The 16,973-nt window shown below is 31.3% G+C and overlaps 1 protein-coding gene across 1 annotated transcript in view; it reads left to right on the top strand.

Moving 5' to 3' along the window:
* Nucleotides 1–291: 291 nt before the first annotated feature.
* The window catches only part of LOC113401405 (proton-coupled amino acid transporter-like protein CG1139), a 41,343-nt gene continuing 24,661 nt past the window's right edge, over nt 292–16,973 (top strand). Inside the window, exon 1 of the mRNA XM_026641321.2 lies at nt 292–459. Coding sequence (XP_026497106.1) covers nt 391–459 — 69 coding nt within the window. The 5' untranslated portion in view covers nt 292–390. The remainder of the gene's footprint in view (nt 460–16,973) is intronic.

The raw sequence follows: 16,973 nt of genomic DNA, 5'->3' as shown, positions 1-16,973 counted from the left end.
CAGTTCTGTGAAAACTGGCTGGTTAACAAAATTTGGTGATCATTGAAATATCATTAACTTACGCTGTTTTTGATCTAACACGTTTCGCATAAGATTACTTAGATTACTTTTGCTGTTATCACCGTTAATTGATAAATTTATTTATTAGAAAATAACGTATGTACTTAAGGGTGTTTACTTTAAACTTCATTATTCTGAAATTTCTTTGTAATCAAAGCGTAGGGTGCAGGAGCGCAGGCTGGTGTGGTGACGTCACGCTCGCAAGCATTATAAGTGCGCGCGCGCAGTCCCGCGCTCATTCGCTAGTTCGCGCGTCCGCCGCGCACCGTGTTATCGCCCGTGAACAGTGCACCCGCGAATTTTCAAACAAGTGATTTACTGTGCATCAAAATGCCGAAGAACATTTTAGCCGAGATGGGCTCCCAGGTGGGGCTAACCCCCGCCCGCCAAAATAAAAAGGTTTGATAATATATTTCTTTACAAGTTGAACAATTGTAGAAATTGCGATGATGCCGTCACACTTAGTGTTTATTCACTGCCCGCATGCTATACTTTGACGAAATAAGATTAATCTTGTCCAAAAGTCTATTTCATATTTTTAAATCTTTAATTGGATGTATAAATTCGGAATGCGAAATTTTATATTTTATAACATGAGATGTATCCTGTATTGGCGATGGTATTTTCAGATCGACAGGTCTAAGTCGCGAGTGAACGGCAGCGGCTGTTGTCTCATGGTCAGACGTAAATAACCACGCGGACGGTAGCCGAAAACCAATGTCAATACCGCATTCGTTGTTGTCCCATTCGAAACTGATAATCTATGATGTAACATTGATTTTACGATGATCCTAATATAATATTATCTCTTTACCAAATAGTTATTAATTAAATCAAAATATGTAGGTACTCGTATAAAATAAATGTTAAAAAAGATAATGTTACAATAATCCATTCACGAAAAGTATTTTCATTTTCAAAGTGAACATTCTTTATCTTACCAGAAGAGTCGTTAACGAATCCACGCAATTTTCTCATTCCACACATTACAAGAGCTTTGACTAAGACGCCTGGAGCGAGGCCAAGACGTTTTTTATCCATTAACACTCATATTAGATTTCGCATATAAAGGATTATAAAATGTTACAATTCCTCTTGCAGACCGATCGAAAGTTTTATTTGGCTTATTATTATATTACACCGAAAGGACGTAGTTATTACAATATAATTACAATAAAACGATGACGTCGACAGATTATGTATTTTACCCATAAAATGACAATGTACAGAGCATTTTTCTTTAAACGTGATCGATGGAGTTTGTTGTTTTAAATACGTCTTTTAGTAAAACCACATTATTATGAATAATTATGGTCTTTATATGTCGGTACAGTGACAAAATATTTCTATAGCCTACCGTGAAATTCAGTATTGTAAGAATTATTGCTTAGGTTTTGGTTTTTTTAATGCATGCTTTAGTTTAGAATGTTTTCATTTCCTCACTTCACAATTTTTTAAATATTTGTTAAATTTTAAACATACTTTTGTATCTAATTGCAATAAATAATTTAAGGAAATCAAAACAGGTTAGGTGAATAATGAAATGAGATAATTCTCATAAGGCCGTTTGTTAAGATTGATCAAACTCGTAACAACAAATATTTTTATCATCTTTAGTTTTTGTCACTAAAGAGTAACGAAATTTATGAACAATGAAATTTACACATAAAAAACAAGATCATACGATTATTTGCAGTTTGAAATTAGAATTCAATTTTTAAATATTAATTTTAACGATTAACTAACATGACTAATGTACAAGTGATATAAAGATAATATTCATGTTTGTCATAAATCCAACGTCGGCGTCTTAAAAACCAAATAAGATTCAATGGCCACAGGTAACTGATTTCTATCAGACGGTCCATATGATTCTAAAGCTCTAGCAAAACTATTTTTCTGCATTATCATGTCAGACAGAGGTACATAAGATCGAGTTTATATTCAGTTATTTTATTAATCAGTGGTTTTATTAAGGAAAATCTGTATGTAAACACATACGTTGTATAATTATAAGTAAGCAAATGTAGTTAAAATATTTATTGTCATGTAGGAAATCATTCGTGGTATAAATTTTTAATATAAATTAAGGTCGTTAATTGGCATTTATAACTTTGGTACGTCATTCAATTCCCATCGGGAAATCCGTGGAAATTGGAAATACTGATTTTTATAATACAAGTATTATAAGAATAAAAAGTTAGTGATTACTCATAGCTTAAACTTGTTACAGCTGGAGGAATTTTCCTCCTGTTTATGATCAATAGGTTTATAATTGAAATAAAAGTTTATACTTCTATTTGGTGTTTTAAAATAATATAATACAGTAGGAACATAAACGAAAAGGTATAAAAACAAACAGTTCAAAGACACAAGGCGAGCCGCAATATGACCGAATAATAGCTATTTTTATCCAGATTCTAAACAAAATATCTACCAAAAACAAGGAAAGGACAATTGTTCAAACGATTTTACGTCGTAATTAATAAAAAAAAAGCATACAGTGATTATAGTTTCAATAAACACACCCTAAAATCTAAATATGTATATATTTTGTGACCACAAGCTTATGTTCGATTTTCTGCTGCATTGCAGTTTTAAGAGTATTTTTGTTAATCTAATATGGTAATGTGTCAGTAGAGTAACAGTCTGTAATTGTCCTCTGTTGGGCTAAATCCTCTTCCTTAGAAAAGAAGAGTAATATTACTATACTAAAATCAATTGTTTATATATAGATTTGGCTGAAGCACCGCCGTTGCCTTTTTTTCTACTCAATAGTCTATATTCTTTTCTAACCTAACCTAACCTAACAAGAGCGCCATTTTTAAGCCATTATCTGCCTCGCACAACCACTCTGTCGAACCAGCTTTCGCCGGCGGTTTTTCCGAACCGATACGACTTAGGTACCTTCAAGAAAAGAGCGTACTCCTTCCTTACAGGCTAATCACTTGTAGGCCAATTACTTTAAAAGGCTTAATTACCTTCAATAACGCTATACAATGTAACCTTCGAAATTTGAATTTTAGCTCAAACGATCCCAACTTTTTATATAATTCACTTTTAAAATTAATTGAAAACGAATTTAATAAAATATTTCAGTTAAAATCTTTTTATCTAACCGATCAAATACAGTTCTCAGACTGGGCCACTAACGGTATATATATAAGTCGAAATAAATTATATGAGCTATATGAACTTAAGAAATATAATCGTAATTATAGATTTCTCAATTTTGTTAAAAAATATTCCAAGTTATTTAAACAAGTTTGTCAAACAGCTCGTTCGTTGCATATTAAAAATGGAATTTTAAAATCTAAAAATAAAATGAAAACTACATGGGATATTATAAGTTCAGAAACAGGCAGAATGAAGTTTGATGCAGGGCAATTAACCCTTAATATAAAAGGGAATATTGTAAGTGAAGATTTGATGTGGCCAACCAATTCGAAAAATATTTCTCTAATATTCCTTTGAATACTACTAAAGGACTTAATGCGTCACCCAATGCCGACGCCTTAGACTTACTTAAGTGTTACGTTCCCCAGAATGAGTTAGAATTTTCTTTTGAGAGTATAACTCCGTACGATGTATTAAAAAAATTTAAAACATTAAATCTTAAAAAAACCAGTGCTCTATGGGATCTATCAGTTACAATAATTAACAACGTAATTGTCGACTTGGCTCCTTGTTTAGCTATCATCTTTAATAAATGTATACTATCCGGTATTTTTCCAGATCTATTAAAATTAAGTAAAGTGATCCCATTATTTAAGTCCGGTGATTAAAATGATCCAAACAATTATAGACCGATCTCTATTTTGCCAGTATTAAGTAAATTTTTTGAAAAAATATTTTTTAATCAATTGTTGTTATAGGTACTTTAACTCGAATAAGCTATTGCATTCTCAACAGTTCGGTTTTACTAAAGGTCGCTCGACTACTGATGCGGGTATAGCATTTGTTGAACACACTTATGATGTGTGGGAGAAGTCAAAAAATGCTAATGGTGTTTTTTGTGACTTATCAAAAGCTTTCGATTGCGTTAGGCATGATATTATTCTAGAAAAACATAAATATTATGGAATCAAGGGCCCTGCCTTGAAATTTATTTCCTCCTACTTTAATGAAAGAGTTTTGAAAGTTGTTGTTAACGGTGCAAAATCAAATGGCGATCTGGCGTGTACTGATCTGGGGTGTACCACAGGGTTCAATTTTAGGACCTCTCCTATTCTTAATATATATAAATGATTTACCTTATTTTGTAAATAAGACTTGCGACATTGTACTGTTTGCAGATGATACATCCCTTATTTTTAAACTCGACAGAAAAATAAACAACTATGACGTTGTAAGCAGTGCTCTGTCGCGGGTTCTTGGTTAGTTTGACATAAATAATTGATACTAAATGCAAAAAAAACTAAATGTATTTTGTTTTCTCTGCCAAATGTCAAATCAAATTCTTCTGCCGTCATTTTGAATAATGAAAGTCTTGAGTTTGTAGAGTCGACGGCTTTTCTAGGGATAACCCTTGACTCCAAACTTCAGTGGGGCACCCATTTGTATGCCCTAGCAGGGAAACTAACTAGTGTCATTTATGCAATAAAAACAATAAGAAAACTCACGGACATAAGTACTGCTAGACTAGTTTATTTTAGTAATTTTGACAGTCTTGTCATATGGAATGTTGTTATGGGGTAATGCAGCAGATATTGAAATAGTATTTATTCTGCATAAAAGAGCTATCCGAACTATTTACAATATTAGCTCTACGACATCATTACGCAAAAAATTTAAAGAAATAGGTGTATTAACGGCTGCTTCACAATATATTTATGATAATATAATGTTTATACAGAAGAATATACAAAAGTATTCCATAAAAGCTGATATACATACTATTAATACAAGAAATAAGAATAAACTTGTAACCCCTACTTTCCGTTTGCATACGGTAAAGAGAACGTTTTTGGGCAATGGTATACACATATATAATAAGATACCGGGAAATGTAACCAATTTACCATTTACGAAATGTAAAAAGTTTATTAAGACTAAATTAATAAATAAGTCTTATTATTCATTAAAAGAGTACTTTTTAAAAAAATCGCCTGGATTGAGGTTCGAGTTCCATCACAGGACACTAATTATTGTAAAAAAACAGCATTATTAATCTGTTTATTTGAAAAGAGCAACTATGCGAGTTTCTTGCCGTTTCTTCTCGCTGGAGGCTGCTTTCCGAAACGGTGGTAGTATTTTAATATTGACGATTCAAAAACGCTTCGTTGTGAAGTTTACTTGAATAAATTTGATTTGATTTGATTTGATTTGACTTGAAAGGCTGGCAACGGATCTGCAAGCCCCCCGGTGTTGCACATGTCCATGAGCGGTGGTAGTGACTTTCCTCAGGTGAGCCTCCTGCTCGTTTGCCACATATAACATGTTTTACATAGTAATGGAAAGGACTAGAAATTGAATTCTTTCATTGCACGTGTTATTTAAACATCTACCTATTCTAGTTTTTATTTTACTTTGATTCACGCCTTTTGTCTCAGAAATACAAACGTATTATGCTATGCTCGTGAATATATTTATACAATAAATTATTAATAAACTGTGCCTCGAGTCCTTTAACTATATAATATTAATGTTAAAAAAGTCGTATAATCTAAACGGAGACACAGACAGACAGACTCGAAACTTTATATCACGCCTCAAAAATAATTAATTTACCGGTTTTGGTAAATTACTCGGATTGCATTCATCTCCAAAAATTATTTGTTTAAAATCTAGTTAGAAAAACTTTATTATATTATAATAAAATTTTACTATTGAGTAATAATTTATTTATTTAAAATTTACTTTACTTAAGATTTATGAAACTTGTACTATTTTATCCGTACGAATTCATACAACAGGATATTTGGCAGACTAACTCGTTGTAAAATGTTATGTTTAGAACATAACAAAACAGTAGGTATTACTTCTAATTATTAGGTTTCTAATTACATTATGACTGATAAACACCCACGTCAGATCACTTTAGGAATACTAAAAGAGTTAGTCATTGTTTTTTTTTACCTTAATGAAAAATATTTTTGATTTTTTTTTACCTACTAATGTTTAGAGAAATGAAGTTTAACTAATTTCGAGGCAGTCTTGACAAATTTATTTGACTGACAAGTAGATAACGATATATATGTCATTTTGGTTTTATTGGTTTTATATCGTAGTTTTGTTGTTTGTTAAATCTAAACACATAATGACTAAAATGACATAGTGTTAATCCAATGCTTTCAAAGTTTACACCGATTCATGATTGTTTACACCGAGATACAAACCTACATTATATTATTGTAAGAAACCTGTATAAGTTATAAGGATTTTATTATACTTTAATCCCTATTGACTATTGTATGTTAATACAATGCAAAAATAGTTTTTAGTACGATAGATTCACTGTTTTTCAGTTATCTGTATTGTTAAAACATGCAATATTGACAACAGGTCATGGACCAAATTTGTTAACAAATTTAATTTTACTTAATGTTTAGCTTAATATAAACAGTCGATTATATTCGTCACTCGATGACATAATAAGTTGGTTTATAATTGTTGTTTTTATGGCGCGGTGAATGCGAATCTAACTGTATTCGTTATTTATATGCATAGTGTGTTAAAATTAGCCTTTCAAATACATAATAATCACAGTAATTTTTCTAGAGCAGCGTGTCATGGTCAACAAGGCTCGTCGAGACCACTATTTTGCCTTCATTTTATGGACAATTTGAAATTATCTATCGTTCATTAACCCGGATCTAAGAACATACGATATTCAATACCATCTGAATTAATCTTATAATCGTAACATAGATCTAAAACATTTTTGGGTTTGAGTTAGATTCTCTGGTTCGTTCGATTCGCTTCGTTTTCTACATAAGTAATTTTAATGTACTTGTTTTAAATTACATTTTAGATAAATATGTATATTTCTGATATTTAGTGAATTATTTTATGCTTCTCGAGTTAATATATAAATTATATTTATTATTCGCGCGCGGCTTTGCCTGTCTGGTATGTGGAGGTGAGAAGGGTAAGAGCCAGTGTGCCTTTGTCTTAAGTCAGGGTATAGAATATCAAAATTACATCCAAATCCGTGCATTTTTGTGTTTTCGAGTAAAAAACGTCCAATAAATATACAAAATTTCGTATTTATACTTTATAATTCATATTAGGAGAAGTAGAAAATTAATTTTCCGAAAATGGATTAAGCTAGCGACAGTACATTCTATATAAAATGTGTCAATGGAATAGAAAATTTATTGTCTCTATATAATATATTGTCTAGTGATATAGTGATATTCACAAACTTAAATATTATGGAGAAGTAAGTTTTAGGTTATTTTTTATATTACGTCATAGCTACTCATCTGTTGTTATGGAAGTTTCATATTATTTTATTTTAATTTCAAGCCAGACTTCGAATATATAGTTAGTCAATCTATTGCATACTTTTTGAGTCTTAATTTTAAACTTTTTTTAATAAAACCTTTGACACTTCGAGCCAGTAGTTTCAGAATATTATATTTACGCGTTAAACAATACGTGGGCGAGTTAAACGATGCATTAGCACTGTACAAGTGAAAAGATCGGTGGGCGAATGTTTATGTCTAAAAAAAAATACATTTTTATCCAAATAAAGTCGGGACGGGCAGCTAGTCGGTAAATATGAGTGACTTATGAAGTGACACAATCTCGTGCTCGTTTATTTTAATTAACGTGGTCTTTATAGTGACGATCATTAAATAAACTTCATTAACAATGCAATCTGCTTAAGGAATATTTTTAAAGCTTATATTTATATACCAGGCGAATATTTGATTAATTTGTGGTACCTATTCAGACGAACTTGCACAAAGTCCTACCTCCAATTAACATCTTTGTAATACAGATTTATAGAAAATATTTTTTCTTAAATAATTTCGACATCGAACGCCAACCAAATTGAAATTTCGAAATGTATGTACATAATACGCTTTATATATTTGTAGTATAATATTATAGAGCGTTTTGTTAATTTGGCAATACTTACAGAAGGTTAGCTGCGCTAATATATTTGGCAAATGGCAACATTCTACTCCTAAACTGGTATACTGGATTAATTATCTGTATTTTGGCATACACAAGAATATTTCGAAAAGACATAATTGCAAAAACTTTACATAATAATATCTTAATAGATATTTGAATTTTATATGAGTTTAACTGTATAGGAATATCTTATATATAGTATATTATTATACGTATATAATACATTTATTATCATTTCATCTACTAAAAATAATTAGGTACAAAACTATCCTTGTAATGAGTCACATAAGTTTTTACTTTAATAAAGTTATATAACACGAAACGAACGAAGAAATGAGATTTACGATGAAAACATAATATGACTGGGTAGTGAATATTATTACGTCTAACGTTCATTATTTACGGCGAGTGGCTCTAAAGGCGCTAACTGACACAGTGCTAACATATCACACCTTGTAGATACATATATACTTACTCATATGCTGTATCAGAATTACGTATTCAACTAATTAGCTATAACTATCAAACCTACCAAACGAGTATGTATGTTATAAAATTATAACGCATCTTTTTAAAAATAGAATAGGTTATACTTTGTTTCAATTTCCCATCAACAAGCAGATATCTAATAATTAAAATAAATAAATAAATGTTATTTAAATAATATGTGGTATTAATTTAACTGAAGAAATACTAATAAACGCACAAAATATTCATATAATCTAACTATAAAAAATACAGAAGTTCGTAGGTCGTACCGGACCATGGCCATAGATCTACCTTCAGTGCCTCATGCATGCTGTGTATAATGCAATCTGAGGTTCAAAAACACGACAACACACGCCTCAACACCAAAACATAGTAAACGAGTAATTTTGGGGGACATTAATTGTGATATATATTTTGTTTTGCATTTGTGCTTGTTATATACTACTCAGATGGATCGTCTTTTAGATTGACTTCCGTGGCAGTAATTGGGTCAGGAGGATTTAATTATAATAACTTAAAATATATATGAATTTCTCGTCATTTACGAGGGAAGTAATTGCCACGTGAAGCAAAATCATACGGATTATAACATAATATTATTAAAACGATATTTCCGCGTATTGGCAAGATTTGCAGTACAAGCGAATAAGAGTAAATTAGATATTAGTTTTCTTAGAAATAACTGTATCTGTTTAATAAATCAGTAAGTAAAGGAGTGCATATTTTGAAACAATATTTATCTGAAACTAATATATATGTTATTTTCATAGCATTGCACACTTTCATGTCGATCACGTCGGTACGTGTTAATAAAGTATTCTTAGTTCGGATAAGTTTAAAGTTGCGACAAATATTGTGGTTAGCGGCTTATAAAAAAAGAATATGTCCTTCCTCGGGGTTAAAGCTACCAAATTTCATTAAATTCAGTTAATTGATTTACCCGTGAAAGAGATAAGATACAGACAGTCAGAATTACTTTTGCCTTTATAATATTAGTATGGATTATTTTTACAAAATCTATTAGTAAATATGCGTCCTATTTCATTGCTGTTGCATTCGTTGCATTAAGTGTTAACCTCATTAGAAAATCATTGGCAAATTGGCAGCGTGAAAGGCCTACAAAGTCCTAGTAACTATCATATTTTATCAATGGCCGATATGATCTGATGTGACATTAATCAGTGGGTGAAGAATTTCGAGTGCCGAGGCCTATCAAAATGACAATGGTTTCGAGTAGATACACAAATAAACAATTGAAAATAAAAGATTATAGCCTAAGCTATTAGTAATTTTACTTAAGTAATTAAAATTATTGCAATAAGTAGTTTGTAATAATAATGATACGAAACCGTACAAAATTATACAATACTGTAAACAAAAGTTACAAAATATTCTTAGATATTGACGACTTTTGACATATGATTATAAAAAAAATTAATAAACATGTTCTTCTTCAGATCCGCTATGTTTTTGCAGATAAAACATGTACAGTTGTAGTAACATCTCAGTAGACACACAACATTGCGCTAAATATGTTTAGTTACCAAAATGCAAATAGAAAACTTTATGTACCCATCGCTATCGAAATAAGATTCGTTTTCCTTAATGGATTTGTTTACGACACTACAATTACTTATCTGAAGACTAGTAGGTTCGAATAACGAATAGTCAGCTTAATTACAAAGATGACCGAAATTATTTCGAAAAAAGAACTCTATAAATGAACTCTTCAATTAGAATATTCTACTATCCTATTAAAAGATCAGGCAAAAACGAATGACATATTCGTTTACAGAACGTGAAATAGTCTTGAAAGCGGATGGAATTGCAAATCTTCGCTACTTATACAAAACATTTTTCGAACGCGGTTCATCTTTTAGTTAAATTTTGTATTGATTTTTTTGTAAAATGCCACTAAGCCAAAACATATAAAATATTACAAAAAAAAAAAGTGTTCTCATTTACTAGTATAACCTAATGAAATAAAAAGATAAATACATCTACGACCTCATCATCAGTATAAAACAAAGTGCGGTACAAAAAATGAAAAGTAATTTGCTTACATAACTGCACTGGACCATACAATATTAGTTTTATATTCAAAGTTTTTTTTTTTCCTAAGAAAATGCGAAGCTACGTCTCTTACATGTAGGATATTCTTTTAGTCTGAGATCTACATTGAGTAATTGTCATGATGAATGTCAATTCAATTTATCTGAGAAGATGTATGATATTTCTGTTCTTTAAAGATTAATAAAATTGTCGTATCTTATATTTTGCGTGGACTCTGCCTTGCATAGCGACTTATTTATAAATTGCAATGCGATTGTTTGCTTTGCGAAAATAGCGTGTCTGGCGCATTGATTAATTTTTACTATGGCGATATATTTATAACATATTTGTTGTAGCTGTTTGTCACCTTTCTATATAAATTATTAATATTTTTACATTAGCAGCCTGTAAATTTCCCACTGCTGGGCTAAGGCCCTTTGAGGAGAAGGTTTGGAGCATATTCCACTATGCTGGTCCAATACGGGTTGGTGGAATACACATTTGGCAGAATTTCGTTGAAATTAGACACATGCAGGTTTCCTCACGATGATTTCCTTCCTCGCCGAGCACGAGATGAATTATAAACACAAATTAAGTACATGAAAATTCAGTGGTGCCTGCCTGGGTTTGAACCTGAAATCATGGATTAAGATGCACGCGTTTTAACCACTGTGCCATCTCGGCTCTTAATAATTAATAAATATCAATTAAATTTATTTTTCAATAATACAAATTTCACTGTGCGATTTTTTTTATAATAAGTTCAAAAACATTTCAAAAAACCAATAACAATAATCTCTACTTATAAATGTACTTATTGAGAGTTGTTTACTATTTTCGTTAACATTTAATGTGGCATTGACAAAGGCATTTGAAAGTAAAGGCACATTGCTCAATGGGCTTTTGACCGGCTATTATAAAGCTACAGGGTGGAAAATGCATGGACAAGGCTATTGTGTCACATTACTACCGTATTGATGTTTATTCTGTCGCCCTAAAGTTGGAAAATTGATAAACTAACAGATATTTCTGTTGTCCACGAATTCTTCGAGTTAATCAACATTTTAAATAAATTTTATCAGATTCCAATCTAGTTTTTTTTAAATATTTAGTAAACTAGAATGGATCAAACAAAGTGGAAATATATACGAACGTCCTTTTTTCTTCTAAAATGAATATCTATAAATTTAATATGAAAAAAAATTACATTCAACTACAGAAATAATCGAGATGGCTAATTGATTAGGACACGGTATGATTTGTCATGTACTTAATTTAATTGCTTAATTTGTTTTTTATAATTCATCGCGAGCTCGGTGTCGAAGGAAAAGATCGAGAGGAAACTAACACACTTTACGAGTTTTAAGGAAAAACAAGAAATGTACTTGCTTACAAAGTATTTTGCCTACGCATCTTTGCTAACAAAACAATTTTATTAGACGAACAAATGCAATCGTCATTATTGCTCTATGTCAGAAGACCTTGCTCTTGATTTCTACGATTTTAATTATACAATTAGGGTTGCCAACTTTTAAATAAAATCGATACAAAAAATTCGAGAACCTTCGATTGGCACCTTGGCACTAAACTTCAATATTTTTCTCAACTAGTAAAACATAAATACCTGATTTTGCATCGTGAATTAATTACGACATTATAAATCCTTTATAATCAATAGTACAGTAAAATAAAAATTAACAGCATATTCTGTCAAGGTTGCTATGCTAGGTTCGGTCACTTTATAAAATATCAACTTGGATAAATCCGAGATATCCGAAAAGCGTAGTTACCCTGGTTACGGAACATTATCTATTATTTGCTGCATCCAGTGACGTTTGTTTTGATTGAGGATAAATTGACGTCTTATTAAAGTTACGTCACATCAATTGGTTTGCACTGAACACACCTACTATCGGAAAATTGTTACAATTAGTTGAGGCAAGTCCACATTCGCATCGTGAATCTATTTTAATATCCGCAAACACAAAGTCTCGTGGTTCAATTGTGTGACAACAATATTTGCAACATAATTAATTTATGACATATAAAATAATTCGAATCCAATTGAAAGTAAATATCCCAAAGTTACTAACGTTTAATCAAATTAACCGCAATAATTCACAAAACAAACAGTATTGTATTTTGAAATCACGCGTAAAGCGGCGGTAAATATAGTTTTGTTAGGATTTCATTCATTTCCAGAAGCCCGACCTTCGTGCATACTGCATTCCTTAACGAATTGCACCAAACGCCGCCATTTACTACATACTCGTATATAGACATTATGCTTACAACATGTTATGCGCTGAATATACAACGTATGAATAACAAGAAATATTTCATTCATAGCACTGATCAAAGGCTAAATTTAATACTCTGACCGTCATTGTCGACATTATTCAATACATTCCGCAGTCATTCATTGTCAAGGCCTTAACAGCCGTCGCTTCCGAGCCATTACACCAGCTCATCGAGCGATTGGGATACAACAACAAAGAGATTACCCGTTGAATATATCTTTATGTAATCTAGCACATAATATAATCTTCATTTCCTAATTGTGAGATATGATCTAGTGAGTCAACACGTGAATCTTAAAAATACTGTTAATTTCTTGCTTTATCCCAAATTGTATAGAGTAAGACTGAACTACCTCGTGGTGGAACGTCATGCCATGTTGACGTTCTTTGTATTTGCCGCGCTAATGTATATTGTTATGTAGGTAGTCCTTGTAGGTGTTTCCTCGATCGTCACTTCCGACTGTGATCACTAACATTACCTCGTTATAGTTTAATCTAGTGGGAAAATTATTTTACTGGCCTTGAATACGATGATGTTAATTAAGTAGCTAATGAAAACACAAGTAAATTTCAGTGCTCTCACGTCAAATATAATGTAAAATTTGCACGTATATATTGCCATGAGATCAATTTTATGCGAGGAAAAAAACGCGATCACGTTTCTGCTATAAGTGTTATTTGTGTTATTTATTTTATAAAATACATTTGTCGTCGTCGCGAGTTGTCAATAATCTTTTATAAATTATTTAATAATTGGTCTTGGTATTTCCATTACGCGCAGGATTTTACCTGTGTGCACGTATCCATAACACATAATATTTTCTGATGAATAAATTTCAATTTATATAGATTTTTTTATTAGATTTCCTTCTCTTCAAATTTGATAACATAAAAAACTAAAATGATGTTATTTATTTATATATGAAGTTGTTAATGCATAGTGATACAATGTATTTTAAATATACGATTGATTCTAATGGCGTACAGTATAAAAATGATTACATTCATCAGTGCAAGCTTGAAGGACAACTTGTTCGTTTCCGCGTTGGATACACTATGAGTGTATACATACATTATTGTTGTATCGGTAATTAATAAAAGCTAGTATTATCCAGATGTTATATGCGAATTATAAACCAGTACTAAAAGTTACACAGTTACAAAAACTATTTTATATTCATTTACCTTGTAGCGAAAAAAAATATATATATAAATTTTCATGGTCCGTCTCATGGTCTACTGATAGCAAGAGATAAAGTCATACCACTCTGTGGAACCAGTTTTCGCCGGCGGTTTTTCCAAACCGATACGACTTGGGAACCTTCAAGAAAAGAGCGTATTCTTTACTTAAAGGCCGGAAACGCACCTGCAAGCCCCCCGGTGTTGCAGATGTCCATGAGCGGTGGTGGTCACTTTCCATCAGGTGAGCGTCCTGCTCGTTTGCCACCTATGACATATTTATTTTTGGCCAAATAATACAAATGGTTCAAACTCTATTTTTTTGACAGGCTTGTAATATTTATTATTTTAAGTTTGGTTCTCCATTTCATTAAATTTCCCACAAAGCTTTAAAGGAATGTTGATGACGCATAACAATCGAACACCTGTATTTTTTTTTGGTAAATACAATTTTTCCTCAAATTAACGTTACATTGATTTTTGGTACAATTTTATAAACATAATATTCATTCTAATTGAAGGAATTATTTTTCCTCAAATATACGTTATACGTAACTAATTAGTTTTGAACTTAACAAATAAGAACTTGTTTTAAGAAAACACAATTATAAATAGTACAACTATATCTCCTTATGTTTCTACATTTTACTTGTCAAGTTAAATTCTTGAAGAAAACAAAAAACTATATTATTAACCTGCTATAAACAATAATAAAAGCACAAGACATTAAATACCGTCAGAGCTATCGGAATTGTCATAAAATTGACTTCAATTGATTGAATCCTCTCCAAACCGGTGTAGTGTTAAGAAACCGATTGACGCTTCCCCCTGGTTTAATCAATTGCATTGCCATTTGTGGACTTGGATCGACACTTATATAATTTATTCACACAAAAGGCAGACAGCCTATTCATCAACGAGTATCTTCTTCCCAGCATCTTCTGTTTCCCATTCCGAATATAATATGCTCTCAGTACACATAGCACAACACTTTGTCTTCATCCAAATTGCCTTGGTCTGGTAAACCTTAGATCAAATGTAGTACATTGCTCGAGTAAAGTGTCGGGTTATTTGTAGATTTTTTTTATGTTATGTTATTTTTTTGAATTGTAGCAGTGTGCTGATTCCATATTTTTAAGAAAAAAAAATTTATAATCGTAAGATACACACAAAAATTCTGTTTTAAGATTTTTTCCAGTAGGTACTCATACCAGCTATCTGTTAGACACTATGATAATTTCGGAAAGACCTATTTTAGCATTCATTTAAAATTGAAGATGCGTATTACGTCGCGTAAGTAAGATAAATTATGTAAGTGAATCGCAGTGCGTTTTTCCAAACGCAATCCGATATTAATTTATGTAAAGCTAGAAAATCCCTAGGTTATTTCCCGGTAACATCTACACCATATATATTATATGTTTTTTGTTTGCTCGTAGGTGTTGCTGTACCATGTATTCGAACGAGTAAAGCCTTTGTACAGTTGTTGTTGACATTTGCGTTAAGTTTTCTGGCATAGTAAATGTATGACGTAACGAACAGTATATGACAAGCTGTGTCGGATAAAAGCTTACAAAATATTTAAAGAGGCATTGTAATACAAGACAACCATTATATGTACATGTGTTGGTGGTATAATAATTACAAGTTTGTTTTTATTAAAATAATCTTCAATCATTTTTGATTAAAATTTTCAACACATAAAATCACCGCGCGACACAAAACGTAATTACCAAGTTCGTGGTCTTCTATTGGGCATGATTCACGGCTATTTGTTTGACCTTGGAGTAATCACAATCGAAACATCAAATCGTTTAAGTAACGCCTAATAGATAACCCACTGACCTCAGATAAATTTCCTCCGTCTGGGAACTAAAAGTAGACTGCGTCGGGGACTGTTGTGTAGAAAATTATCTAATCAATTCTATTTTAAGTTAGGTTATAATTCTCAGCTATTGTTTATGATCTAAAATATGAGATTTACAAAATGGATAAATAAATAGATAGGTAATTAAAAATCTTTATCTCTTTATTTAAATAACTAATAATAAAATATTCATTCTCTTGATTTGTTGATTTGTTGAATGGACGTATGCATCTCGATTTTACGTGTACATTTTTGTATCGGTATTGGTGAGCATTTGTAGTGCAGTTGTGACAGGAACTAAATGGCTAAGCTGAAGGTTAAAAGTTGGCCGACCGCTTGTGACATATATGTTTTTATTTATCATGAAATAACAACGCTCCTTTGGTGCTATAATATATCTTATTGTTACTCATTCATTTTCCGTGCTTTAAACGGTTTCAGATTTCTTTGTATTTCATTTTTAATGGAGGTTATTGTTTAATTTATGGTAATAATATAATAAGAGTAAACAATTCAAAAATCTTAAAACTCAATCAATAACTTGTTTATCTTGTATTTCTCAAAATAGTGTTTGTAGTTAGAGGCTTCCTAAACCGTTTTTGTAACTTTGGCAACACGCATATAGGTATATTAGTCCCGACATAATGCGAGTGACCCAGTGTAAAGTAAACACAAGGGAAATAACATCTAAGATTTATAGTGATTCTTACACTTCTGACCTTTCATTATAACGTCGTAAGAGTTTTCATCTGACTTACGTACAAAAACATATTACTTTTTATTTTTGGTTTTTAAGAATTTATTTAAATAAAATATAATGCGGTCTGAACTTCTCTTAAGAGTCTTTAAAAAATTATTTAATGGAATCGTGCGTTAAAATAATATATTTATAAATCAACATCGAAGTGCACGGCTGTACCTACTCGTTATCCGATATC

The sequence above is a fragment of the Vanessa tameamea genome, chromosome Z (assembly GCF_037043105.1).
Source record: "Vanessa tameamea isolate UH-Manoa-2023 chromosome Z, ilVanTame1 primary haplotype, whole genome shotgun sequence".
Taxonomy (NCBI): Eukaryota; Metazoa; Arthropoda; class Insecta; order Lepidoptera; family Nymphalidae; genus Vanessa; species Vanessa tameamea.
Note: the sequence above shows the minus strand (reverse complement) of the source record. Positions and strands in the feature narration are given on the sequence as shown.